The following is a 27,796-nucleotide window of genomic DNA, read 5'->3' as shown; positions in this document are numbered from 1 at the left end:
GTTATGTGACATTTGAAGTTTCCATAGATAAAGTTGTATTCGTACATGCTCCCACTAGCAGTGCATCAAAATGCCTGGTAATTCACAACCTTGCCAGCTCTATAGTTTGACCATCTAAGAGCTAGAAAATGGTATGTCTGTTGTAGTTTTAGCATGTATCTCTTTCATTTCCTGTGAAGTCAAACATCTTCTCATAAATGCTCAAGAACTCTTTGTATTTCCTTTACGGCAAACTGTTCGTGTTCTTTGCCCACTGTTCTGTCAGCTGCATTGGACTTTTTTCTTATTGACTTGCAGTAACTCTTGATATATTAAAAACATTCAATCTTTGATAACTTGCAGATATTTTTTCCAGGTTTTCATTTCTCTTTTCACTTTATTTGCCATGTTCTTTGGCAGTACAAAAATTCTAATTTGTATCTGATCAATTTCATTCCATTTTTCTTTTATGGTGTCAGACCCTAGACCCTCTCTACTCCGAAATTATGTCGATAGGCTTTTCCGCATGTGTTTCTCCAGCACTTAAAAATTTTTAAGTTCTTTGTTGTCAAATCTAGCACATAGGAAAAAATGCAGGAAATTCAACAAGAGCTTCATGAGTTGTTATAAATTGAATACTTGTAGTCTCCTAGTACCTTTATGGTTTAACTTCTTACATTTAAATTTTGGCCTCATTTAGACTTTATTTTGGCATAATTCGAGGGACAGAAATCCATATTTATTGAAAAAGAATAACTTTTTAAATGTCATGGAATATTTTAAAATTTGTCATATGCCAAGCAAAGAAGGAAAATTTCAACATATTTCCCTAAAGCAGAAATTGCATAGAACTTATTCTTTGCACGGTACAGTTAAAAAAATTAATGGCAAAGGTTTAAAAAATATCTCACCCCTCTATTAAATGACTCAGTTTAAAATTATAATCTACTAGTAACATGATATAAATTTGATATAAACTTGACGTAAATTTATGGAAATTTGCCAAAAGTGTTCTCTCTTATTTTTTTTTAAATCAAAAGACTAGAACTGATTTAAACAATAAACGGACTCATAAGCTTAACAAGGAACACTCTCAGTAAATCAGGGAAGATAAGTCAAGAGATTAAAAAATTATAAAAGGAAAAAAGGAAAAATTCTACAGAATGAATAAATGAACATGAAAGTGTGTTTTCTCTTTTTAAACATAAGAGATAGCAGCTGCTGGCCCATCTAATAAGGAGAAAAAGACAAAGCAAAATAAACTAAATTAAATGTGAAAGATGCAAGATTTGTAAGTATAGGAAGATATCATCTGCAACTGTGTGCTCTATTAAAGTTTGAACATTCTTGGCAAAATGCAGTTTTCTCACAAAAACATAAAGTGCCAAAAGTTAATAAAAAATAAGTGTCAAATGAAAATTTTAAGTTGTCAAGTTTCATTTTTTTTTTTTAACCGTTCAAACAATTTGAACAGCGTTGAAAAGGACTCTGGCTTTCACTTGGGGTCGGGGGGGGCGGCTCTGTGTGCCGGAGGCACCTGCCTTGGGTCACAGTGTGACAGTGATACCCAGGCCCTCCGTGGAGGATGTCGGGGCAGGGAGGAGAGGCACCAGGTCTGCTGGTGCAGGAATCCAGATGAGAAATGGTGGTGCCAGGTTCCCATCTTTGGCCTGAGCTCGAAGAAACAGGAGGCCGCCCTTCACTGACCTAGGGACGGTGGTGGTGCACGCAGGCAGTGTGGGAGGGGGACAGGGAGGCCAGGATTGCCATTGGGAGCGGGGGACATTTTAAAATGCATACAGGACATCCAAGAGGTGTAGTTGTGAGAATTGAAACTGCTGAGGCCGAAAGGCCCTTGCCTGGCACTGAGCCCGTATTCTTTGCGCTGAATGTTCAGTTCTTTCCATCGAACGTGGCGTTTGGTCCCCATAACACACATGCAAACGTTCAACTAACATGTAGAAGAAAATATGTCCTCCATATGTATGAATTACTTTTTGATTTGAATGTTTAGCCTCTCTGTGTCATACTTAATGCACATGTTTATCCTTTTTGCTTGCCTTCCTACCTCTATTTTAGTTTTATTATTTAACATAATGGAGGGAACTGCCATTTCTATGAGCCAACACTGATAATTTCTTGGCCCATTTATCACCATGTATTTATCTTCCTTACACATCGGGGAAATGTCTACTCTCATTTTTAATGTAAATGTCTTTACGGTTTTGTTTGTTTGTTTGTTTGTTTGTAAAAATGTGCCTATTAAAAAGTTTGAGGGGCACCTGGGTGGCTCAGTCAGTTAAGTGTCTGACTTCAGCTCAGGTTCATGAGTTCGAGCCCCACATCAGGCTCTGTGCTGACAGCTCAGACCCTGGAGCCTGCTTTGGATTCTGTGTCTCCCGCGCTCGCTCTCTCTCTCTCTCTCTCTCTCTCTCTGCCCCTCTCTCCCCTGCTCACGCTCTGTCTCTCTCTCTCTCAAACATAAACATTAAAAAAAATTGTTTTTAAAGTTTGAATGTCAAAGTGGTCCGAAAGAGTACAGCGTAAAGGGTTCTCCTTTGCCTGTGTTCTCCACATGCCCTGCCCGGACATAGTCCTGTCACCAGTTTGTTGTATAGGCCTAGAGTGGGTCTCTGTGTTTGCAAATACACACACATTTGAATTTACTTATAAGGATATACTTTGGAGCTTTTTTCCCTTGGCGTAACATTTTTATGGTTCCTCCTCGTAGCATGTGTCCGTACTTTGCTCCTTTTCGTTGCCGAATCACATTGCACTGTGTAGATGTACTATATTTTGCTTCTCCGTTTGTAAGCTTTTGGACATTTGCATGGCTTTCGCTGTTGGGCTGTTACGGATAACAAACATTTGTTCGCACGTTTTTGTGCAAACGTCTGTTTTCGTGTCTGCTGGAGGGAGATCTGGGAGTGGTATTGCTGGGTTATGTGTTAACTCTCGGGGGTAACATTTTAAGGACCTGCCACACTTTTCCAAAAAGTGGATGTGCTCCATTTCACGTCCCCTCCAGCAGCATATAAACTTCCCATGTCTCCTTATCCTCACAGACGCTTGTATGGTCCTTTCGTTCGTTATGGCCATTCGGGGGGAGGGGGTGTGTGAAATGGCAGCTGGTTTCCATACAGAGCATTTTAACTTAATTACTTAATTAAAAAAATAATTCCTTAAATTTAAACCATTTGTATTACCGTGTGTGTTAATACTATGTGTTTTTCCATGTCTTCTCTTCATACCATTGATTCGCTGGTGAGTTTTAAGTAAGTGTGAAGCTAATTTGATTCCATTCCTGTGGCCAGTTTTTTTCTATTTTTAATACCGTTCCATAAAGTGTTAATGATCGGTGCTTTATAAGATGTTTTACGATGGTTGGAAGCCTCCCCATTATTGCCTGCCTCTCCCAACAAATAGTCTTTGATATAATTGCCTTCATTTTTTTCTTGTTTTATCTAATATGTTTATTACGAAATACTTATTATGAAATATTTAAGGCATATGAACACTTGTCGTGTCTGCCCGTTTTTCTCTAAATGACTGTTATTGTAATTTTATCAAGCTATCCAAAGTATCCTGCTATAATTTAAGTGGTTCTGCCTTAAATCTACATATTTACTTAGAGAGGTTTTTTTTTTTTTTTTTTCTTTTACTCTCTCTGGTCACAGCCAGGTTTGTCTTAGTCATTTCAGGCTGCCGTAACCGAACACCCCAGGCTGGGTGGCTTACACGACACACGTTTATTTCTCATGGCTCTGGAGACTGGGAAGTCCCAAGATCAAGGTGCCAGCGGATCCAGTATCTGGTGAAGCCACTCTTCCTTTGTAGATAGCCACCCTGTCCTTGTATCCCCGTGTGGCAGGGACCAGAGAGGAAGCAGGCTTTCCCCTGCCTCTTCTTGGAAGCTCTCTGAACCCATCATGAGGGCTCCGTCCTCATGACCCAAGAACCAAAGGCCCTGCCTCCAAATACAGTCACACTTGGAATTTGGGCTTTAACGTATAAATGGGGTGTGGGGGGAACACAAACCTGTCTAGTTACCTTTTTTTTTTTCAAAGATTTTTTTAAGTTTACTTATTTTTGAGAGAGAGACAGAATGAGCAGAGGAGGGACAGAGGCAGGGGTGCGGAGGGGGGGACCCAGGCTCCAAAGCAGGCTCTGTCGACAGCAGGGAGCCCCATGCAGGGCTCAAACTCACGAACCCGTGAGCTCATGACATGAGCTGAAGTCGGAAGCTCAACTGACTCAGCCACCCAGGTGCCCCTCTGTTACTTACCTTTGTTATGTGAGAGGGCGCCATATTTATGTGGGTTTACCTAAAGCCCTGGGGCTTGGTAAGTTACAGTCCTCACTTCATAGACACACAGTCAGGGCACACACTCGTCTTCTGCCTTGCTTACTTTCTTCCATGTACTTCTCAGCCACCTTTCTTCTTGCCCATCCTCTATTGTTAGACAGCGTCTCTTAGGCATATGCACCAGAGTGTCATTTCATTGTGTTCCTGCTGAGGCAGCGGGCCATGCCTCTGGGTTTTCTCATGAAGAGGAAGGAAGGTGTACTCGCAACCGCCTAAAAAAATACATCAAATGTAATGAGAAAGAAAACCGCAAATCATACCCTTTTGGGAGTTTTACTGGGAAAGGAAATTGGCATCTGTCGTGAGGATTCTTCCTTTTTCGTCCAAATGAATTGGCTGTCATAAGTCTGCTGGATTTGAAGGGCACACTCTGATGCCACAAGTCACTGTGAGGTGAATGTCCAAGTTGGAGGAGGAAGAGGGGCAGCCTCTGGGCCACATGTGGTAGGAGGTGACGCCAGAGAGGGTCGGGCTATACACAATCCAGGGACAAGAGGAACCGTGGTTGGGGAAGAACTAGATCGGTGCATGAGGGCAAGGGGACTCTTCTGGATCGAACACCTACCTCAGAGGTGCCTCCAGAGGAGAGGTAAGGGCTGGTGCCTTCCAAACAGCATTCCTCTTGGGATCTGGAACATTGAGGAGAGCACCCTGTCTCCTCTCTTTAGCAGCCTGCCCTATGGAAACAACCTGAAAATCAGCTCATAGCACAAGACTTGGCCCAGGTACTCATGAGACCATCTCTGCAGACACCCTCGAACGTCTAGGATGAACCAGGAAGCCAAGTAGGTGACCTCTACCCTTTGCCCCCTCTCTTACCCTCCCACCCACTCCCTCACTCCCCTACTACTCCCTACCAGCTGCTCCCTACCCAGATTACCCAGGTTTACCTCTCTGGGCTGCCCCTGATATAACAAGCCTACCCTTAGCCACCATTCAGCTTGAGAGTGAAAGTCATGAGACACAGAAAATCAGGAAGGGCCTTGAGACAGCATCTGATTTACCCACCTTATAGATGATGTGACTGAGGCCCAGATAGAGAATAGACTTGCTCAAGGCTATGCTATGAGTGTATCAGCTAGGATAGGCCAGTAACAAACAACCACCAATGTCCTGGTGGCTTATGACAACAAAAGCTTACTTCCTGATCCTACTTCTTGTCTATCGTCAATCAACTGGGACCTCTGTTCCGCATAATCCTCTTGCTGGACCCAGGCTAAAGGAGCAGCCAAGATCTGGAATACTGCTGGTCCCTGTGGTAGAGGGAAAGAGAGAGCATGGTGAATCACGCACTGGCTCTTAAAACTTCTGCACAGACATGACATGTGTCATTCTTCAGCATATTTCATTGGGCAAAGCAAGTTTTGTGGCCATACCTGATGTCAAGAGAGCAGGGAAGTGCAATCCTTCCAACGGCCTAGAAAGAGGAGAAAGAGAATATCTGTGAACGGCCCTAATGCTGACCACAGAGAATTAGATACAGAGCCGGGTCAAGAATGCTCGTCTCCTAACTTTGGGGCTGAACATCTTTCTACTATAATCCTCTGTCTCCAAGGCTATTTTCATAGAAATCTCAATGACCAACCATAATGTAATGTGCTCTTTCTCCCAGGGATGGTTACCCTTAAAGAGCGTGATGCTGTACCCCGAGGGGATCGAGCACTAATGCTAGAGATAAAGGCGTTGTGTCAGACCGGCAGGAGGACACATTTGAAGATGAAAGGACTTCCACAGAAATGATACCGTCCAGGTGCACCTCACTTCCGCCTGACGCCTTGTTGTCCTGGCTGATTTCTTTATGGACATCATGGACTTTGAACACTGTAGCCCGGAAAAGAAGCTGCACCCCGGGCCATAACCACATCCTCTTACCAAGATCACACAAAGTCCGGGGACTTGTCTGGTGCCATCTAGGGCTCCAAGGCGTCAGAAATGTACTGATCTCACAGGCGATAAATCTCAATTCTGAGCCTGGCTCTGCCATGGACTTTCAGTATGACTTTGGGTACATCCTTTCCCCTCGTTGGCCTCAGTCTTCCCGTCTGTTCAGTGGGGATGGTGATCCCTGCCTGCCCCATGGATGTGAGCATGTTTCATGAATTCTGAAGCTCTGTGTCTGAGAGAGGATCTATTGCCATCAGTCCAGTTGCCAAGGTATGACCAGAGGAGACTGGGGACACGTGCCCAGAGGCCTCTGGTGGGTGGGACTCAAGGGAACAGCTGCCGTCTGAACCTCAGGACACATAGTCCTGTGCCACAGCCTCTGGGAGTTGCTAAGGCTGCTCCTGGGTGAGCCTCCCACTCTTCTCAGAAGTGGGGTCTCCATAGATGTGGGGATTATATGAGACACATAAAGCACTTAGAACATAGTATGTGCTTTCTAAGTGTTTGCTACTGTTGTTAAGGAAATAATGCCAGAAAGTTCATCTGGAAATGTTACAGCATTTTCCACTATATCATGGACCACCAATTAGTTAACTAATTAGTTAACAACTAATGTTTCCAATTTTATGTATATAAAAAGTCTTGAGGCGAACAGCTTTGCAATTAAAAATTTTATGCACATCTATAATGATATCCTAAGGTTTAGAGTGCTAGGCACAGATTTGCCGAATCAAAGGGACTGCATATTTTTTAAGCTTTGCTATGTAAGTGCCCCTGGCCTTATATTGGTATTCCTACCAGCAGGTTGAGAGTGCCAGTTTAGAAAAGGAGAAGTTGCTTAGAGAGAGAGCGATGGTTTGTGTTAGATTGGATTCAATTTCACTGAGCAGCAAAAAGCCCTAAAAAATAGTGCTTTAAATAGACATGTATTTCCTTGTCATGTAAGAGAAATTCAGGACAGGTGGAAAGGCTTACCTTACACCTTCTCTGCACTGGCTTCTACCTCATGATCCAATATGGCTGCCCAAAGTTCAGCCATCATGCTGACATTCCAAGCAATAGGAAGAAACAGAAAAAGATGTACAACACTTCCATCTATATCCCATTGGCCAAAACTTAGTAAGATGGCTAATTCTAAATGCAAGGGAGGCTGGGAAATAAAGTCTATTCCAGATGATCAGGAAATATTCAGGGGTTCTGGTCCTAAGGAAGAAGGGGAGAACAGATTTTGGAGGACAACTAGTTGTCTCTGCCATGAGCTTAGCTCAGACAGAGAGCAGCACAAACAGGTCCATGGAAACAAGAAAAAATAAAGCATCCTCAGGAACCATCTGCAGGAGATAAACTGGACCATTGCAGAGCCAGGACACAGGCACAGATAATTGGGGGATAAGGAAAAGAAGCAAACCGCTGTCTGGGACCAATCCCTGGGCGCAGGCATTGAGACTCCATGAAGAAGCCACTTGTCTGCCTATTTACTGCCCCCCAGATATGGGAGGTGGTTCTTGACTACCCTCTTTGGCTTCCTTCTGGCTGAATTGTCCTCCTATTCACCTGTCTCCCAGCTCACCTGTCCTCCAACTCACCTGTCCCCCCACCCCCGCTCACCTGTCCTCCAACTCACCTGCCCCCCACCCCCGCTCACCTGTCCTCCAACTCACCTGCCCCCCACCCCCACTCACCTGTCCTCCAACTCACTTGTCCCCCCACCCCCGCTCACCTGTCCTCCAACTCACCTGCCCCCCACCCCCGCTCACCTGTCCTCCAACTCACCTGCCCCCCACCCCCACTCACCTGTCCTCCAACTCACCTGTCCCCCCACCCCCACTCACCTGTCCTCCAACTCACCTGCTTCCCCACCCCCGCTCACCTGTCCTCCAACTCACCTGCCCCCAGCTCACCTCTCCCCCAACTTACCTGCTCCACAGTTCACCTGCCTACCCTATCCCTACAGGGCCAGCTCCTCATGGACCCCGTTAGCCTCCAGCTGGGCACCAAGAACCTGTGGAGCTTGCTCGTGAGGCTGCTCAGCAAAGACCTACAATGGCTAAATGCCAAGGTGAAGTTCTTCCTCCCCAAGATGGACCTGAGCTCCAGGAACAAGGCCGAGGATGCCACGCAGGGTGTCATGCTACAGCTCAACAGACTGCACACTCAAGGTCAGGCCACTTGGCAGGCGTTCATCCACTGTGTGTGCATGGAACTTGACGTGCCGCTGGACCTGGAGGTGCCGCTGCTGAGCACTTGGGGCCATGGAGACGGTAAGGGCAGACATAAGAGGCACAAAGCAGCCAGCCAGCCCCCTGCCATGAGAGCCAGGGAGGCCAGGGGAAGTCTGGGACCCACCCAAGTTACACAAAGACGACATGGTCAAGCCAGGAACAAAATTCTATGTTTCTGAGCACTTTCCAGAGTAAATTCCCTATTTTCACCATATCAGCTGGGACCTGGAAGATCCCTTCTTCCACTCTGCTTCACCCCAGTTGCCTAGAAAGGCTGGATGCAAGGAGAGAAAGGACCAGTACCTACTTCCAAGCAAGAAATTCCAAATAGCCCATAATGCTCAAGACGTTTCTTTCTTCAGCACGGTCAGGAGCAGTTGTGGGGAGAGCCCTTTGACCTCTACGGGTGGGCAGGTGCATTGAACGCTGTTCAGTTCTGTGGGTGTTTCTTAGCACCTTCTACTTACACAGCGTCGTGCGGAAACAAAACATTGAGGGCCAACAATGTTCCTGGGGAGGAAGTGAGAACTCATAGAAGAACTTAGCACACGACAGAGCGTAGGATGTGCAGGGGGGTTCACAGTGCGCATGCAGGTGTATGATCACACACACCTGTGCACAAACATGCATACACGCAAGCATAAGCACATACCTATCCGTGCACAGACCTGCACATACGTACACATTTCTGCCGGCAACTGCCTTCACCAGTTGTGTCCCCCACAGGTTGTGGAGCGTCCACTTTATTGCTCCCCTGCTGGGGACCTGCCCTGAGGGATGAGCCCTGAGAGCTGGTCCTAGGGCATCCCGCTGCATCCCTAGACCATGTGGCACTCTCCCCTTCTCTTTCAGGGTTCCCCAGCCAGCTGGAAACTGGTGAAGAAAGCCAACCTGAATCTCAGCTCCACCACGGTGAAAGCTGGGGTTGTGGAACAGGAGGGGGTGGTAAGCATGCTAAGTCCCCACCTCAAACCCGGAGGAGGATGGTGGTGGCCAGCCAGCTGCTTCCCTTAAACCAGCCTCCTCCACCCACTAACACATTTGCCTGTATCCCCGCCCCTCCCCGTGGCTCCTAGTCCCGCCTCCTCCCCCTCTGCACCTGTTAAGGCTTTGGCCTGTTCTGCTCTAACCTGTTCCCAGGGGATCTAAGCTGGAGCCTCCCGAGAGAGTCTGAAGTTGACAGCTCCTGGGCACCTGCCAGAATCATGTCTCGTTTCACTAGAGGAAGTGTGTTCTCACTTCCCTGTCCCTAAGCCTCAGGGCCTCATATTCCAAACCCACAGACTCAGGCCTCCTCCTCATTTAGATACCTTGGGCATGACACTGACCCACGGACCACTGTCCACACCCTGGAACCTCTGACTGATTTTTTGATGGAGTGCGGCAGGGGTGGTGGTGGGGGGTCAGTGGTTAAATGGTGACCACCTCAGGATTTATTCACTCTATTCTCCAAACCTTTATGTTCATTTTTTTTAAACTGTGGTAAATTGCACATAACATAAAACTTCTATCTTAACCATTTTTAAGCACACAGTTCAGTGGTATTAAGTACGCTCTCATTATTGTGGGACCGTCTCCACCACCCATCTCCAGAACTCTTTCTGTCTTGGAAAACTGATTCTCTATCCCCATTAAACACTAACTCCCCATTCCCCTCTTCTCCAGCCCCTGGGCCCTTTTATTCTCTGTCTTTATGATTTTCACTACTCTAAGTACCTCTCGTAAATGGAATCATTTTGTGACTGGCTCATTTCACTTAGCATAGGTTCCTCCTACGTGTTGTGGCAGAATTTCCTTCCTTTGTAAGGCTGAATAACATTCCATTGTATGTGTGTACCACACTTGACTTACCCATCCAACCACTGATAAACACTAGGCTTGCTTCCACAGTTGGGCCATTGTGAATAATGCTGTTGTGAACATGGGTAAACAAATATTTCTTCAAAATCCTGCTTTCGGTTCTTTCTGAGTATATATTCAGAATCCAGGGTCATATGGTAACTCTATTTTGAATACTTTGAGGAACTTCCACACTGTTTCCACATTGGCAACACCATTTTGCATGCCCACCGACAGTACACAGGGGTTCCAATTTCTCCACATCCTTGCCGACCCTTGTGGTTTCCTGGTTTGTTTGTTTTTTATAGTAGCTGTTGTGATGGGTGTGAGGTGGTACCCATCTCACGGTAGTTTTGATTTCCATTTCCCTAACGATTGGTGATGTCGGCCATTTGTGTGTCGTCTTTGTAGATCAGTCTCTTCAAGTTCTTTGTTCCATGGTTTTAATTGCCTTGTTTGTTTTGTTGTTGTTGAGTTTAGGGGGTCTCTATATATTCTGAATGTTAATCCCTTTTCAGATACAGGCTTCACAGATACCTTTCATTCTGTAGGTTCTCTTTTTACTCTGTGGATAGTGTCTTTTGATGCACAAAATGTTTTTCACTTTCATGAAGCCTGGTTTGTCTGTTTTTTTCTTGTGTTACCTGTGCCTCGGTGCCATATCTGAGAAATCATTGCCAAATCCAATGTCGTGAAGCTTTTGTTTTATGTTTTCTTCTAAGACTTTTATTGCTTGAGATCTTATATTTCAGTCCTTGATCCGCTTTGAGTTAATTTTTGTATATGATGTTAGGTAAGGGTCCAACTTCATTGTTTTGCATGTGGATGTCAAGTTTCCCCAGCCCCGTTTGTTGGAAAGATTGTCCTTTCCCCATTAAATGGACGTGGCATCCTTGTCAAAAATTATGTGACCATATAAGTGAAGGTTTATTTCTGGACTGTCATGTCTGTTTTTATGCCAGTGCCACACTGTTTTGATTGCGTAGCTTGCTTGTAAGTTTTGAAATCAGGAAATGTGAGTCCTCCAACAAGGTTCTTCTTTTTTCAGGAGTGTTTTGGCTATTTGGGGTCCCTTGAGATTCCATATGAATTTTAGGATAGGTTTTCCTATTTCTGCAGAAAAGGTTATTGGGATTTGATGGGAATTTCACTGAATCTATAGATCATTTGGGGTAAGATTGCCATCTTAATAATAGTCTTCCAATGAGCCTAGGATATATTTCCATTTATTTATCCTTCTTTAATTTCTTTCAACAATGTTTTCTACTTTTCGTCGTACAGGTTTTCCACCTGTTGGTGGTTAATTCTTAACCATTTTATTCTTTTGATGCTTTTGTAATTTCCTTTTTAGGTGGTTCATTATGTGTAGAAATGCAACTCATTTTTGTGTGATGACTTTGTATCCGGCTACTTTGCTGAATTCATTTATTCTAAAAAACTTTTTTGTGGAGTTTTTAAGGCTTTCTACATATAAGATCTTCTTATCCATAAACAGATTTTACTTCTTCCTTTCCAATTTAGATGCCTTTTATTTCTGTAGAAGTATGGGCTTTTTACTTATAGCTGTGCTTGGCATTAACATCAACAGGCTTTAACAGAACAGCCACTCCATAATCCCAGCCTCCCAGCAGATCAAAACTATTTGTCCTGGTCCCTGTCCCTTCTGGCTTAAATCATTGAACTGGCATAACTATCACATGGCTATGGCCAAGCCTGATTGATATTTAGCCAGTGAGTCCCTTATTAATAGAGAACTTGGGGAGCCTGGGTGGCTCAGTCAATTATGTGTCTGACTCTTGATTTCAGCTCAGGTCATGATCTCACAGTCATGGGATCAGGCCCCGCATCGGGCTCTGCATTGATGGCGTGGAACCTGCTTGGGATTCTGTCTCTTCATCTCTCTGCCCCTCCCCCACTTACAGGCACACGCTCTTTCTCAAAATAAATATATAAACATTTTTTTAAATAGAGGACTTATTGGAATATTGAAATACTCTCAAACAGGTTCCAGTTCCTCTTTGGGATCCCTGAGTCTCCTGTAAGCCAGCACCTATAAAAAGTCAACCAGGGAGTGCCTGGGTGGCTCAGTCATTGAGGGTCCAACTCTTCTTTTTTTTTTTTTTTTTTTTTGAGTGTCCCACTCTTGATTTTGGCTCAGGCCATGATCTCACGGTCGTGGGATTCAGCACCTGCACACTGAGTGTGGAGCCTGATTAAGATTTTTTTCCCTCTCTCTCTGTCCCTCTCCTGCACTCATGTGTATGCATGAGCGATCTCTCTCTCTCTCTCTCTCTCTCTCTCAAATATAAACAAACAAATAAAGAAAATCTTTTGAAATAAATAAATAATAAAAAAATTTTAAGTTAACACCTGGCAACACAAGGGACCTGTCAGGGCTGCTCTGATTGGTCACTAATGCCTGGCTGTAGGAATATCCCACATTACTTCTTCAAATTCTTCCCTAAGTCCTCTTTCCCTTCTTCCTCCCCTCCGTTCTCGCTCCCTTTCCTTCTTGTTTTCCTTCTCCCTTTCTTCCTTTCCCAACCTCTTTAGAAAGGCATTAAAGTGACTGTTGACAATCCATAACCGACAAGAATTCGTGAAACCATTAAGGGAAGCATTAAACCAAATGTGGAAGATGTGAAATGAGGGCGATAAAACACACGGGGACAAGAGAGAGGGCACAGGCCTGGCCCATTGGAAACTCCACTTTTCTAACCAGCAGTGGCCTCGACAGACCTGGGTCTTTCCCAAGCCGTGCAGTGCTTGGGGCCACGTGTTCCCAAGGCTGCTGGCTGTGGGCCCAGCTCCCTGCAGCCTGGGAGATCCCCAGCCCAGAGCCTCCAGGCCTCTAACACAGGCCTGAGACCCACTTCTGCAAACAGAAGCTGGTGTTGATGCAGCCTTTGCCCGTCGCTCAGTTCCTGGGTGTGGAGACACTTGTCTGCCTGCTACGTATTTGTGGACTGGAGCTCCCCAAAGGTGCTTGTGCCCCCTCAGCCCAGGCTCCCAAACGTTGTCCCTTACCCTTCTTTCATTCTTTCCAGGCCTCAAGCGGCCTCATCAGAGCTGTGGGTCCTCACCCCGCCCGAAGCAGTGTAGGAAGCAGCAGCTAGGTGGGTACGAAGGTGAGGAGAGACCCAGACGTAAGGATTGGATTACCTTGGGGCTAGGGCACAGATCCTGGACTCTGTGCCCTGTTGACAAGCCTCCAAGGGCCCGGTGACTCTTGTTTTCCAAGCTTCCGGTAGATATGGACTGGAGGTCTTGGGTGGGCAGAGGAGAGGCTGGGTCTGGCAAGGAGGACCTCCCCCACAGGAGGCCACAGGGCCTTCTCCAGAGATGGTGCAGCTGAAGGAGCTTGAAGCACTCCCAGTAGATTGCAGCTTCATCATCTGGGCTCTTATGGGGACACCATTTCCTCAGGATTGAGGGAGCCTCAGGGAGGTGACCAGCATGACCTCAGACCTGGACCCTCAGTGGCCAGTTTAGAGATAGTCAGGATACCAGGGAGACCCCAGCACCACCACAAGGCCTGGGGACGGCCGAGGACCAGCTAGGCCAGAGGGAGTGGAAAAGACAGAACTGCTCTCTTTTCTCCACCAGTTGTCCAGAAGGGTCCTTATTCTCAACCAGTTGTCCCCAGTATCCCCTTACAGTGGCTCCAGTCCTTCCCCTGGGCCACCCAAGATCTCCCAGTGATCCAGCAATTAAAAAGTTAGTACCTCGCGCAGTAAGGGCCCAGCTCCAATTCCGACTGGTCAGCGCTTGGGCCTACAGGGTATTAGCGCTCACCCCTTGGCATTGCAGCCCCGAAATATTAGGGAGAGGAACGGGCTACTGAGATACACAGTCTGTTCCAAGAAGATGCTGCAAAGGGAGTGCTCCACTTTTCCTCCCCATCTCATTGAAAGCTTTACATGTATACTGTTGCAAAACAAACAGAACCACGATCCATGCTTCCCCGGTCGGACTTCCCTATTTAAATGGCCCAAAGGCCATTCTACAGAACCTGTGCTTCTGTAGAACCAGTTCCTTCTAGGGATTTGGTTGGTACAACAGCCCCCGTGCGCTCTTGCCAGCCCTCCCACACCTATATATACACAGCTGAGGCCACAGGCTCCCAACTGCCGGTACTGGGGTGAGGGGATCTGGGGGTGGGGGGCTCCAGCCTTCATGCCTCTCCCTGCCCCTTGCAGAGCTGGCCAAGAGGTACCTGCAGCTGCTGAGGAGTTCTGCCCAGCAGCGCTATGGCAGCAGGACGTGCCGGCCAGGGCAACCCCTTGCCTTCCACCAGGCCTATATCCCGCCAATCCTGCAGTGGAGCCGGGCCACAGCACCCTTCAACACTCAGGAGGGGGCCATCCTGGGGGACCCCAAGGCAGAAGATGGCACTGAGGCGAGCATCCTGGACCTCTTCAACACCAAGGCCGACAAGGGTCCGAGGGTGACGGTGCTCCTGGGGAAGGCGGGCATGGGCAAGACCACACTGGCCCACCGGCTCTGCCAGAAGTGGGCTGACGGCCAGCTGGACCGCTTCCAGGCCCTGTTCCTTTTTGAATTCCGCCAGCTCAACCTGATCACAGAGTTCCTGACGCTGCCCCAGCTTCTTTTTGATCTGTACCTGAGCCCCGAGGCAGGCCCCGACTTGGTCTTCCAGTACCTGGAGGAGAATGCTAAGGGAGTCCTGCTGATCTTTGACGGACTGGACCAGGCCCTCCACCCCCATTCCAGCAAGGACACTGCAGGTCCTGAGGCCCCAAGTCCAGCCCTTGCCCTCTTCTCCGGACTCTGCAAAGGGACCCTCCTGCCTGGCTGCTGGGTATTGGCCACCTCCCGTCCAGGGAAGCTGCCCGACTGTCTGCCCACAGAGGCGGCCATGGTCCACATGTGGGGCTTTGACAGGCCACGGGTGGAGGAGTACGTGGGCCGCTTCTTCAGTAACCAGCCATGGCAGGAGGCAGCCCTGGCAGAGCTGAGGGAAAACAGACATCTCCAGAGCATGTGCGCGGTGCCCGCAGTATGCCAAGTCACCTGCCTCTGCCTCTACCATCTGCTCCCAAGCAGCTCTCCAGGCCAATCTGCGGCCCTTCTGCCCACCGTGACTCAGAACTATGTGCAGATGGTATCTACCCTCGGCCCCCGTGGGCACCTGCTTCCTGAGTCCCTGCTGGGCCTCAGCAAGGTGGCCCTGAGGGGTCTGGAGACCGGGAAGGTTATCTTCTCTGTAGGAGACATCCCTCCCCCCATGATGGCCTTTGGGGCTGCCCTCGGCTTGTTGACCTCCTTCTGCATCTGCACAGGCCCTGGGCACCAGGAGACAGGCTATGCCTTCACCCACCTCAGCCTGCAGGAGTTTTTTGCCGCCTTGCACCTGATGGCCAGCCCCGAGGTGGACAAAAATGCACTTGCCCACTATGTCACCCTCAGTTCTCGCTGGGTGCTGCGGACCAAAGCTAGACTGGGCCTCTTAGACCACCTCCCCACCTTCCTGGCTGGGCTGGCGTCCCGCGCCTGCTGTCCCTTCCTCAGCCACGTGGCACAGAGGGACGAGGTGTGGGTGGGTGCCAGGCAGGCTGAGGTGATGCAGGCCTTGAGGAAGTTGGCCACCCGCAGGCTCACGGGACCGAAGGTTGTGGCACTCTGTCACTGCGTGGGTGAGACCCAGGAGCCTGAGCTGGCCAGCCTCATGGCCCAAAGCCTCCCCTGTCACCTGTCCTTCCACAATTTCCCACTGACCTATGCTGACCTGGCTTCCCTGAACAACATCCTGGGGCACAGGAATGCCCCCATCCAGCTGGATTTTGAAGGCTGCCCCCTGGAGCCCCACTGCCCTGAGGCCCTGGCAGGCTGTAAGCAGGTAGAGAATCTCAGGTGAGCTGTTCTTGCTGAGGGAGGCTGGGTACGAATCTCAAACATCAGAACAGATAGTCTGAACTACCGCTTAGCCTGAGAGCCGGTGGGGAAGCTCCATGCCTCGCCAAGACCTTAGGGTCCAGTTGGCCCTCCTTTTGCTGCGGTTGCTAGGCTTTTAGTCTCCCCCTCCCTCTCAGCCGTGAGCTGGAGCCTCCGCGTCCAGAGGTGGTTTGACTTCTGGCAGGCTACTTAACCTCTCGGCCTGAGTTTCTTCCTCCCTAAAATGAATTCGTGGTAATACCAACTGCATGGGGTGGTTGGGAGAGGGGGTAAGAGAATACGGGGAAGACCCTCCTTAGCCAGTGCCTGGCTCATGGTGGAGGCTCAGTATGTGTAGTAGTAGCTGGAGAAAAGGTGAGGCTCATAACAGAGAACCCTTCCCCCCGAATACAGTGGGTTAAATAATGTTGAATTTTGTTTCGCTGTCACGGGAGATCCAGAGGTCAGTGGTCCAGGTCGGTGAGATGGCTCAGCTCTGTGTGGTCCTTCAGGGACCCAGATCCCTCCCACTGTCTCTCCATCATCTCCTTGGGCGTCTGAATCTGCATGGTCAAAGCTGGGTCATGGGCATATCTGTGTTCTGGCTTAGGGGAAGGGAAGGGGAGCATATACTCGATACACCCAGCGTATTAAAGCCCACACACGTGGACACAGAGCACATTCTTTCCACTAACATTCCAGTGGTGACAACATAGTCATATAGCCACCCTGAGCTGCAAGGGAGGCTGGAAATGCCATCTCTGACTGGGAAACCATGTTCCCAATTAGAGCTCTATCAGTGGAAAATGGGTTTCAATGGACAGTTAGCAGTGTCTGCCATAATATGTATTTGTTACTACTATGAACAGCAATTACTGCTACCACTATTAACATAACTGTATTCAGTTCCATCCGTCAGAGGAGGGGGTGGGTGATGGCCTCTAAGCCCTGTTCCGCGCTGATCCTCTGCCATCTTGCCTCTTCCTGTGGCAGCTTTAAGAGCAGGAAGTGTGGGGACGCCTTTGCAGAAGCCCTCTCCAGGAGTCTGCCGACAATGGGGAGCCTGAAGAAGCTGGGGTGAGCCAGGGCTTGGGTCCAAGAGGAATCCTCAGCCAGAGAGGCCTGGAGCTCTCCCCTCTCCCTTCAACCCTGCACAGGGCAGATTCCTGGCCTACCCCCTTTCCCATCTCTGTTCCTTCCCACCCTCTTTGCTTATCCTATAGGTTAGCGGGAAGTAAGATCACTGCCCAAGGCATCGGCCGCCTGGTGCAGGCTTTGCCCCTCTGTCCACAGCTGGAAGAGGTCAGGTGAGTGATCTCCAGGAAGACCTGCTGGCTATGGGGACAAGTCACTTCCCAGGTCCCTGTGCACCCCCTGGAGCCTGTGATGAATCCTGCATATTCCATCAGGATCTGGCCAGTTGTTTTTCAATGGGACCCGGAAAGGGGAGGCATAGATCCAAGAACTGTGTGGGGCTGGATCCAAACACAAGGCTCCCAAAGACCCTAGAGCACTGCTTCCCTCATCTAATATTTTGCTCCATCTTTAAGGAGCTTGAATTTTGAGCCCTCTTTCCGTGACCCTGAGAGAAGGGATAGCAGCGTGTAGGCAGGTGTTGGGCACTGTGGATACAAGTAAGTGCATGAAACACACACATACCTTCACACTCGTGCACCTATGTATTCACACTTGCACTCTCCTGCTCTCCTGACCTGCACATTCATAGGTGTGCACACATGCATGCACACTTAGATCCACATACACACTTAGATGCAATTACACACTAACTAAGCACATGAGCACAAATATACTCCTGCCCTGTGTTTGTGATGCGTAGCCTGAGAGGGGTGGAGCCAGGGAACCTTCTCAGCAGTTCATTGGTAGAACCATCACTAGCTTATATGGCACCTTTATGAGACTTAGAAAAGGCATCCATTCATCCAGAGAGATGCAGCCTGGCACTAGGTTGTACTGGTTGTTGAGTGGAGTGTAGGACCTCAGCTCCTATTCCCCACAGCTGAGTGCCTTTATGTGGGATCACTAGGTGATAGGAGAAAAGATTAAGGTCACTCTCAATAATCAGGAAAAACAGCGTTAACAATTCACATTTCCAAACCTTTGCACTGACCAGAGCAATCATGCACAAAGGTACCCTCACACTTCTGTCCCTCCAGCTAGGAACTCAGGCAAGGCTGGGTTGTGGACTCCATTTGACAGATGGAGAATGTGAGCCTGGAAAGAATGTGCTCAGACTAGGGGTCAAGGCCAGAGCTGGGGATGGAGGCAGCATCTCCTTTATCCAGTCTAGACTCTGCTCATCACCTAGGAGCCGAGAGGCCCTAATAAACTCCAGCCTCAGGCACATCCCAGACATAGCCCTGAGAGCAGGGTGCTGGGTGTCCTCATTCCACTTCATGAGGCCTTCACAGCCCCGTTATCTGGATCTCTTGGGCCTAGGCAGGAGCTCCCCTTTGGGGCTGAATAGGGACAGAAGTGAGGCTGGCAGAGGGCCTTTCCACTTAGCTGGGCTTACTGGATACTGTGGAGCAGGCCACCAACACCTTGTGGGCCTATGACTTGTGTCTCCTGCACAAGGGCAGCCATATCACCTGTCAACTGGGGCTCCCAAATCCCCCAACTCCATGGCTGAGGGGCTGGGCCTTGGTCTCCCTGCAGTTTTCAGGACAACCAGCTCAAGGACGGGGTGTTGCTGAGCATTGTGGAGGCGCTTCTTTGTTTGCCGCGGCTCCAGAAGCTTGAGTAAGCAGTCTTTCCACCCCTTTGCCTGAGTCACCCTCCTCCCTGGAGAGCAAAGAAAGTCTCTTCAGGAGCCCATGGGATATAGGGTTCACTCCTGACACCCTTGCCACAATCTTGCAGCCTGAGCCGCAACAGTGTCTCCATGTCAACCTTACTCTGCTTGACAAAGGTAGCAATCACAAGCCCTGCTGTCAGGATGCTGCAGGTCAGGTGAGCAGGAATGGAATCTGGGCCTCAGGGTCTTGAGAAAAGGGGAGGGGAAGGTAGTGGGTGGGAAAAGGAGCACCTAGTCTGCAAGACCTACATGTGTGGGCACCTGAATTTGTTTTATTCATATCAGTATCTCCAGAGCCTAGTTCAGATATGGCACCTGGTACTCAGTATATAGTGGATGGATAGAAGGATGGATGGATGGATGGATGGATGGATGGATGGATGGATGGACGGACGGACGGAAGGACGGATGGACGGATGGTTGAATGAGTAGAATAATGGACGGATAGATGAATGGATGGACAGATAGTTGAAGGAATGGATCAACAGGTCTAGGAAGCATAGGCCTAGCCCAGGGGATAATTAGCCGCGTGTTGCTCTCCATGGTGCTGAACTAGGGATACCTGTTTGGATCATGGAGTAGGTTAAGTGCCATGCAAACCTAAAATACTGTAACTCCCATAAAAACTCTTTGCATTCCTAATTTTTAAAAGTCTTCTCTGGGGGCGCCTGGGTGGCGCAGTTGGTTAAGCGTCCGACTTCAGCCAGGTCACGATCTCGCGGTCCGTGGGTTCGAGCCCCGCGTCGGGCTCTGGGCTGATGGCTCAGAGCCTGGAGCCTGTTTCCGATTCTGTGTCTCCCTCTCTCTCTGCCCCTCCCCCGTTCATGCTCTGTCTCTCTCTGTCCCAAAAATAAATAAACGTTGAAAAAAAATTTTAAAAGTCTTCTCTGGAAAAAAAAAGTCATCTCTGTAAAAATTGCTTTCCTGACTTTTAAAAACACTCTTTAAGTATTCATCAAGCAATAGCATAGTCACAATTTTAATTTCTGATTTGGGGCACTTTTGCCAGTTGTTTCTCTGTTGATTACAAAATCAACTTTTTCTAGATGTTTGGAACAGCAAGGGGTGTGCAGGCAGGGGGTATTGTGCTGGTTTCCAGTCCACTGGTTTCATGGCTCGGTGTCTGACTCTTGCAGGGAGGCGGACCTCATCTTCCTTCTTTCCCCGCCCACGGAGACAGCTGCAGAACTTCAAGGGTAAGAACGTAGAAAGGGGGTGAGTCTGGGCTCATTCTTAAGAGCAGTCTGGGCTCAAGCAGTTGCAGGGAAAGGTGGGCAAGAGAGCACATGAAGAGTTGGAATGTGGGGCTGCTTCTTGCTATGGCTGCCCTGAGAAATGACTTACTTCTCAGAGTTGGCAAAGAACTTTAACTTCCTCTAGCATATCTGGACCACATCTGGCCCCTGTGATGAGGGAGCATCCCCAGAAGTCTCAGAGCAAGGCAGGCCCTTAGGGAAGGCATGAATATACTGTTAGGTTGGCATTAGTATGTGGAGAACACTCTGGAAAACTCTTCCATCTAAAAAAAAGGGGCCTGGGTAGTTCAGTCACTTGAGTGTCTGCCTCTTGATTTCTGCTCAGGTCATGATCCCAGGGTCATGGGATCAAGCCCCATGTCGGGCTCCACACAGAGTGTGGAGCCTGCTTAAGATTCTCTCTCTCTCTCTCTCTCTCTCTCTCTCTCTCTCTCTGTCTCCCTCTGTCCCTCCCCCATGCTTTTGTGTGCTCTCTCTCTCTCAAAATAAATAAACAAATAATAAATTAATAAATTAAAAAATTTTTAAAAGAGAAGACAATGATACCTACATCTCAGAGTTACTCTGAGGATTGAATGAATTAACGCATTTAATGTACTTAAAATACTACTGACATCCAGGTGACACTCAGGTGCTGGCTATTCCAGCTGTGCATGGATTCCAGCTTGGCTAATCCTGCATGGGTGAAGAAAGGGAAATTGCCTTTCCATGAAAGAACATTGCAACTAGGCTTCCTCATACCCCTCCCTGGCTGAGACACACAGACAGATGATGTTTTATGTCCTTGGGCAAGTCTTTTCTCTGAGCTTCAGTTTCCTCGCCCATACAATGATCCGGTAGGACCAATGTCTTTTTCTCCTCCAACTGTATAGCTGTGATGCCCAATATGGTAGCCACTAGCCACATGTGGTGATTCAGATGTATATTAATTAAAATGAAGTAAAGTGAACCTTTGAATTTATCAGTCACATTAGCCGCATTTCAGGTACTCAATGACCATGGGAGGCTAGTGTCTCCCGCAGCGGGTGGCACAGATATAAAACATCCTCATCATCGTGTAAAGTTCTTTTGGACAATGCCAATCTAGAGGTCTGTGAAAACGTAGCTAATAATGTTCCAGCTTCTCGGCAGCCTCCAACCCTCCCCTGGCCCAGTGAGAGAGAGCCTGGGTGTGCCCTGGCCCCCACAACCTGGACCCACACACAGTCCATGCTTCCAACCTTCTGAACTACAGGTAGCACATATACAAATCAAATGGAAAGCTTCAACATTGAAATAGCAGCTTCTTTTTACTAAGCTTCAATTTTGTGCTTATGCGGGGCACTTGACCGTGCATCATCTCATTTAATCCTTCAATCACTCTGTGTTAGATATTGTCGTCCCATTTTGGAAAAGAACAGCGGAAGCTCAGGTAGGTGAAATGACTTGCCCAAGGCCACACTGCTATATATAAGGCAGAGCCAGAATTTGAGTAAAGCCTATTTGACCTCCGACCTTTTGCTCTCCTTGCTCTGCTGAATAACACCTTCAGCACCTTCAAACAACTGTCTTTGTTACTCATTCACTTTGGGTCATGCTGCAGGGTCTTCAGCCCCTAGAACCTAAAATAAGAGGTTTGGCTCATCAGGTCTTAGACACTTAACCCAAGGCCAGTGTTGGATTTGCTCTTTGCAGGGCATCAGACCTACAGGGAAATGCCAGCCAGAGGAAAGAGGCTCAGAGCAGAAGCCTGGCACTCAGGTACCTCTGTGGGCTCCATTGCCTTAAGGGGAGGGATATAATATGAAAGGAGGTGCCTTCCCAGGAGAGGTGTAGCAGGGGCAAGGAGGATAAAGGATAAAGGCATGGAGCAGAGAAAGCACATGAATAACCCATCCCGGCTTGAACAAGGAGCATCTGTTATAACAACAATAATTATTATAATTTAATGAGCCCTTGCTGGGCACTGTAGTATTTTATATCCATTACCTCATTGTAATTCATTTGAAAACCCTGCAAAGTATCCTTTATTCTTCCCATTTTATAGAGGAGGAGACTGAGGTTAAGTACCTTGTCCAAGATTTCCCAGCTACCAAGAAGCAGGGCCAGGATGAGACCCCAGGTCTGTCTGCCTCCTGGCTCCCACACCTGTCAGTGGTCCTTGGAGCCGGAGGAGGCATGGTGTAGCTTCTTGCCCTGAGCCCCTCTGCCTCCACCCTGACCTCAGGCTTCAGCAGTGTCAGCTCAGGGTCCATGACGTGCAGGAACTCATAGCCCAGCTCCAGGAAGGCCCCCACCTGGACAAAGTGGAGTGAGTATCATGGGAAGTTCTGGGGCGGAGAAGGGTGGCGGGCAGGGCAGGGTCTGAAGGGCCTCTACTGTGTGTGTGAGCATGGTGTGAGGAAGGGCGTGTTGCCTCATTAAGAATTTGTGGGACGCAGGTATCATAACAGCTACCACTATTTAGCATTTGCCCTGGGCCAGGCTTTTTTACAAACATCCTCGTATTTAATCTCCCCATCTCTTTGACGTAAGTGCTGTTTACTACACACATTTCATAGAAGAGGAAGTTAAGCCACACAGAGGTAAGTTTGCACAAGGTCACACAGCTAGGAAGAGTCCAGGCCAGGGTTCAAGCTCAGACAATGACTCCCACCGGCCTCGTCCCCATAACCAGTGTCATCGAGACCTGCAGAGCAGAAGCCTCATCGCACCTGTCTTCTGGACCACAACTCTCAGGTGCCCTCACCCTGTCTTCCCTCACCCAGAGTAGAGTGAGACCACCTTCTCCTTTGGGGCTGGAGAAATTCCATTCATGTCCAGCTCCTTGAGAGTAGGGCTTGGGGATTGGTAGAGGTCCTGTCATGTCATCCGGAGAGGACCCCTGCCAAGACCATTCCAGGAAATCAAACAGGCACGAGGGTGGAGTGATGGAATGCCATAATGTGTTTTGAGGTGAGTAGCCCCACCCCAGGGAGAGATGGACAGGTGAGGGCCTTGGTGACCAAAGCTTGAGCCTTGACTTGGTCCTACTGGGAGAACCAAGACAGGATTAGGTGTTTTTACCAAACTCGCATGCTTCCACCCACCTGGCCGTCACCAAGCTTGCCCCTCCCCCAGTGCTCTCACCTGCAGCATGACCCCATCACCCACCTGGCTACACAGACCAAACACCTCTCAGCTCCCTTCCTCTCCCCCCATAACCAGTCCGTGCCAAGACCACCTACCCCTCACGTAGCTCTCAAAACCACCCTCTTCTCATCCACCTCTCCAGTCTGAACCGCTCTCATTCCTCACCTGGATGACTCCATCAGCCTCCTCCCTGGGTCCCCTGCTTCCACACTGGCCACCTCCACCGGGTAGAGAGTGAACTGCACTCCACTGCTGCCTGCCCCCTTCACTCCCTCCCACTGCTCAGGATAAAGCCCGGATGCTAAAATCCCGTGTGATCCGGAACGCTGCCTCCAACCCCCCAAGCCCCAGCTGACCCTGCCCTGCCACTGAAATCATCGATCCTGACACACTGTCCCCCTTTCAGGTCCTCCTGTGTGCTACGCCACAGGGCCTTTGAATGAGTTGTGCCCAGTACCGGGATCACCTTTCCCCCATCTCTCACCCACCCCTTACCTACCGAGCTCCTGGTTTTTTCAAGCAAGTCGTTCAAATGTCAGGGAAACTTCCCTGATCCCCAGAGTAGATCTGATGCCCGTATGACTAAGGAGTTTATCACAAGAAGCAGTTTTGCAGATTGAAGCGTAAAGAAAGAGCTGAGGGCGAGGCCTTGGAATCAGGCTGCCTGGGTTCAAATCCCAGGTCCCCCTTTCAGGAGGTGTTTTAACCACTCTGTACCTTGGTTTGCTGCTTAGTAAGGTGAGGATAATAATGGGGCCTGCTTCACAGGGTTGTTATGAGGATTAAATACCCAATAATCATAGAAGCAGCTGGGATGATGCTGCACATGTAGTGCACAGTCTTGCAGCACCCATTATTAATAAGGCTCACTTACCAGAGTGATGCTTTGGCTGAAGTCAAGGAGGGACGGCGTGCATGCAGAGGCTGGGGGGACCCCGCCTTAGCAGCACAGAGCATCAGGCCCCTCTGTCTCAGCCTCTCAGGGAACCAGCTGGACAATGAAGGCTGTCGGCTGATGGCAGAGGCTGCAGCCCAGCTGGACATCACCAGGAATCTGGAGTGAGTTGCCCGCCTCACTGTGGGGTAGCAGGGAGGGCCCCGGAGAGCCCCTGCTGGTCCCTCCCACCTGGGTCCGTGTGCCCACAGTCACCAGACGTAGGTCTGCTGCACTGGCCACGCCTACTCTGTCCCCAGTACCAGCAAAACTGGAGTGGTTTGGCCTGACTTGCCTTTGTCTGGCATGAGCCACTGTCTTCGTTCCAGTTCTTAAAAACTCCTTGCCTGTGTAGACCGTGTTCCTTGTATATCAGTGGCTTGCATTCACTTTGTCCTTACGACAGCCCTGGGGTGGGGTGGGGTGGGGTGGGGAATTGCACCGGGTGGATGGGTGGTGGGGTACTGGAGTGGGGAGAAGTATGTTGAGTGGGGGGTATGGTGCTGAGGGAAAGGGGTGGGTTGTTGGGGCGGTGGGGTGGACAGAACGAGTAGCAGGCTGTTGGTATGCTGTGGTATTATGCAGTATGGCATAGGGTGGTGTTTGGCTGGGATGTGTTGGGGTCTTGGCCTCAAGTGTGGGTTAAAAGTGGGTGAAAGGTCGAGGTTGCAAAACAGTGGTTTGGGGCCTCGGCTTTGGATTTCATTCCTGGCTCTGTCGCTTAGTAGCTTTAACAGAATTTAATGTCTCTGGGCCTCCGTTTCTCCACTTGTAAAATGGGATTAAAATGGTGGTTATTTTACAGACCAGGAAACAGGCCCAGAGAAGTGAAAACAGTGAGTCAGTGCTTATCGCTCAAGCAGTAGAACCTTATTCTCTGGGTGGGGCAGGGGGCTCAGGCATCTCTTGGCTCATCCACATGGGCCAGAATCCTTTGAGACACCCTGGTTAAGGACCCGGGACATCCCGAGGGTGGCAGTCAGCAAGCCTACTGTGCCAGGAGGAGGGGACCAGAGCGGTCTAGGGCTGAGGACTTTGGCTGCCGGCTGATTGCCACCTTATCCCTCCTCTCCACAGCCTCAGCGACAACGGGCTGTCTGTGGATGGGGTGTATGGTGTCCTGAGCGCAGTAAGCATGTGCCAGACCCTCGCAGAGTTACACATCAGGTAGGAACTCCCAGTGGACCACTGTTACCCACTTCTACCTCCAGCCTAGAGCTCTGGGACTCTCCCATCATCCTCTCTCAGTCCTTAGAATTCTTTCTGGTCCCAGGCCTTTGGGACCTGTAGAATGTGCTGCCGCGCCTAAACACTCTTTTCCCAGCTCCTCTGGGTGTTGGCTACTCACAGCTTATACCTTCTCCGGGAAACTATCCTGGGCTGATAGGAGCCAGCGATGCCTGGGAGGTAACCCTCCCAATTCCCCCAACCAGGAGTGGCCAGTGACAGAGGCGGAGATATCACTCTCCAGCCCTCTGGCCTCAGGTGGGACAAACTTTTGGTGCCATTCATGCTCCAGAGCTCCCTGTGGGATCAGGCTGAGGACTTGCTCTGTTCTGCTTCCCTTCCCTTCCCAGTTCCTCCTGAGAGCAGGCCCTTAGTACATCATGCACACAAGTGACCATCAGGTGACACTTGAGCCACTGCCCCATTCATAGGCTCAGGCTCTGCTTCTAGGGAATTTGACCCAAGACAGGGCCCAACCTTATTTCTGTAAGTCTCAGTATTCAGTCTTAGGAGCTGAGGACAGATGCTAACACAGTCAACACAGTCCCCACCCAGAAGGGCTCTTCACTGAGTAGGGTGGTCCCTCCTTTGAGGAGGAGAGAGACGCCAATTAACCCAAACGAGAGATTAAGAGACCTTGGTTCACTGTATATAATGATCTGATAAGGGATCCTTAGCTCATTCCGAATGACGCTCTTATTGCTAGAAATTTATAGTAAAGAAATCATGCTGCTGGTATAAACACATTTAGATGCAGGGATGTTCACCTCAGCATTGGTTATATAGGAAAAAATGAACGTACTTTAAATGTGTAACAGTTGAATATTAGGTAAGTAAACTAAGTTATCTTCAGAGAGAAAAACTCAATGAAAAATAGTGGTATAGGTACAATTATAGCATGGAGAGCTGACTGTGGCATATTAAATAAACAAAAATTTTGATTCATTGCTTTTACAGTAAGGCTTTTCAAACATACTCAAAAGGTAGAAGGAATGGTGCCATGAACACCCCAGCTCCCACCAATAATTATCAATATTTTGTCACCTTGGCTTCACCTGTGCCTTTAAAAACTGAGCTTTCAAAAGAGAATCTGTAAGTTAATCTCATTTTTTAAAAAAAGGCAAAAAAGAAGGAACATTAATTGCATATAAAAAAGGGGGGGCTCCTGGGTGGCTTAGTGGGTTAAGCGTCTGACTCTTGGTTTCAGCTCACGTCACGATCTCATGGTTTATGGGTTTGAGCCCCGCGTCAGGCTCTGCGCTGACAGTGTGGAGCCTGCTTGGGATTCTCTCTCTCTCTCTCTCTCTCTCTCTCTCTCTCTCTCTCTCTCTCTCTGTCTTTCTCTCTGTCCCTCCCCTGCTTGCGCTCTCAAAATAAATAAACTTAAAAAAAATAATAAAACAGACAAACAAAAAAACAAAAGACTTGGAGAACTCCCAGTATTATCAGTGGTCTCCCACTGATAATCCCAAGTATTATCAGCAGTCATTGATAGGTAGAAAAGATGGTTGGTAGTTTTCTTTATTTCTTTCCTACTTTACTAAAGTTTGTAAGTTCTCCACTCAGAAGAAGTATGACCTCTGCAATGAGAAACGTGTATTTAGCTTGTAGTTTATACAGCTGAGGTTAGGGATGCTCCTGCTGTAAGTTACAGCCTCGGGTGGACTGTCGGTGCCCGTCCCGGACCTGGCAGTGACCCCGCTGTGCTGGGGTGAGTGCCCTCGACCGAGCATGCTCCGAAAACATAGCAGAGGGAGGAGGGTTTCAACCTGAGGGCCACACCAGAGAGAAAGCAGAACTGAGGCTTTCTTTGAAGGACTTGTCAGGAAATGGGGCTTAATCAGTTTGCAAAATCTCTGTTGTAGAAAGACTTCAGGAGCCCAGAAACTCAGGAAGTGACAGCAAGTAGCTGCAGCTACAGGCGGGAGGTGACACCTTCTAGGTCTCTCCAGGCGAGGTTATAAAATGACACAAGGACCCCCTGTAAGCCTCTTGTCTCCTTCCTCTCTTCTCTCTGCAGCCTGCTGCACAAAACCGTGGTCCTCACGTTTGCCCCGAAGCAGGAGGAACAGAGAGGGATCCAGGAGAGGTAGGGCCCAGCATCACCCTGGCCACATCCTTAGCCAGGGCCAGATCCTCCCTGGCCTCCACAGCTGGACAACATCACTCAGCTGCCAGGGAACCTTGACAGATTCATGAAGGATTAAGAAGCCGACAGACTCAGCAAGGGAGGCAGCCCTGAGAGGGAGTGTCAAAGGACAGACTGCC

General features: G+C 48.9%; 1 protein-coding gene across 15 annotated transcripts in view; it reads left to right on the top strand.

Annotated features, from left to right (window-relative positions):
• The window catches only part of NLRC5 (NLR family CARD domain containing 5), an 86,449-nt gene that overhangs the window by 20,215 nt on the left and 38,438 nt on the right, over window positions 1–27,796 (top strand). For 3 of the 15 annotated variants that reach the window (XM_053210171.1, XM_053210165.1, XM_027075815.2), the window contains exons 2-17: window positions 5,014–5,130; window positions 5,958–6,499; window positions 8,184–8,490; window positions 9,304–9,363; window positions 13,338–13,406; window positions 14,490–16,164; window positions 17,179–17,262; window positions 17,409–17,492; window positions 18,862–18,945; window positions 19,066–19,155; window positions 20,137–20,196; window positions 21,931–21,996; window positions 22,463–22,546; window positions 24,343–24,426; window positions 25,379–25,468; window positions 27,549–27,617. In XM_053210171.1, the coding sequence (XP_053066146.1) occupies window positions 8,196–8,490; window positions 9,304–9,363; window positions 13,338–13,406; window positions 14,490–16,164; window positions 17,179–17,262; window positions 17,409–17,492; window positions 18,862–18,945; window positions 19,066–19,155; window positions 20,137–20,196; window positions 21,931–21,996; window positions 22,463–22,546; window positions 24,343–24,426; window positions 25,379–25,468; window positions 27,549–27,617 (2,894 nt within the window). In that variant the 5' untranslated portion in view covers window positions 5,014–5,130; window positions 5,958–6,499; window positions 8,184–8,195. Of the gene's footprint in view, window positions 1–5,013; window positions 5,131–5,957; window positions 6,500–8,179; window positions 8,491–9,303; window positions 9,397–13,337; window positions 13,419–14,489; window positions 16,165–17,178; window positions 17,263–17,408; window positions 17,493–18,861; window positions 18,946–19,065; window positions 19,156–20,136; window positions 20,197–21,930; window positions 21,997–22,462; window positions 22,547–24,342; window positions 24,427–25,378; window positions 25,469–27,548; window positions 27,618–27,796 lie in introns of those variants that run through there. The other 12 variants (XM_027075811.2, XM_053210167.1, XM_027075808.2 and 9 more) reach the window with 10 other exon arrangements.

The sequence above is a fragment of the Acinonyx jubatus genome, chromosome E2 (genome assembly GCF_027475565.1).
Source record: "Acinonyx jubatus isolate Ajub_Pintada_27869175 chromosome E2, VMU_Ajub_asm_v1.0, whole genome shotgun sequence".
Classification (NCBI taxonomy): domain Eukaryota; kingdom Metazoa; phylum Chordata; class Mammalia; order Carnivora; family Felidae; genus Acinonyx; species Acinonyx jubatus.
The sequence above is the reverse complement of the archived record's forward strand: the minus strand, read 5'-3'. Positions and strand labels throughout refer to the sequence as shown.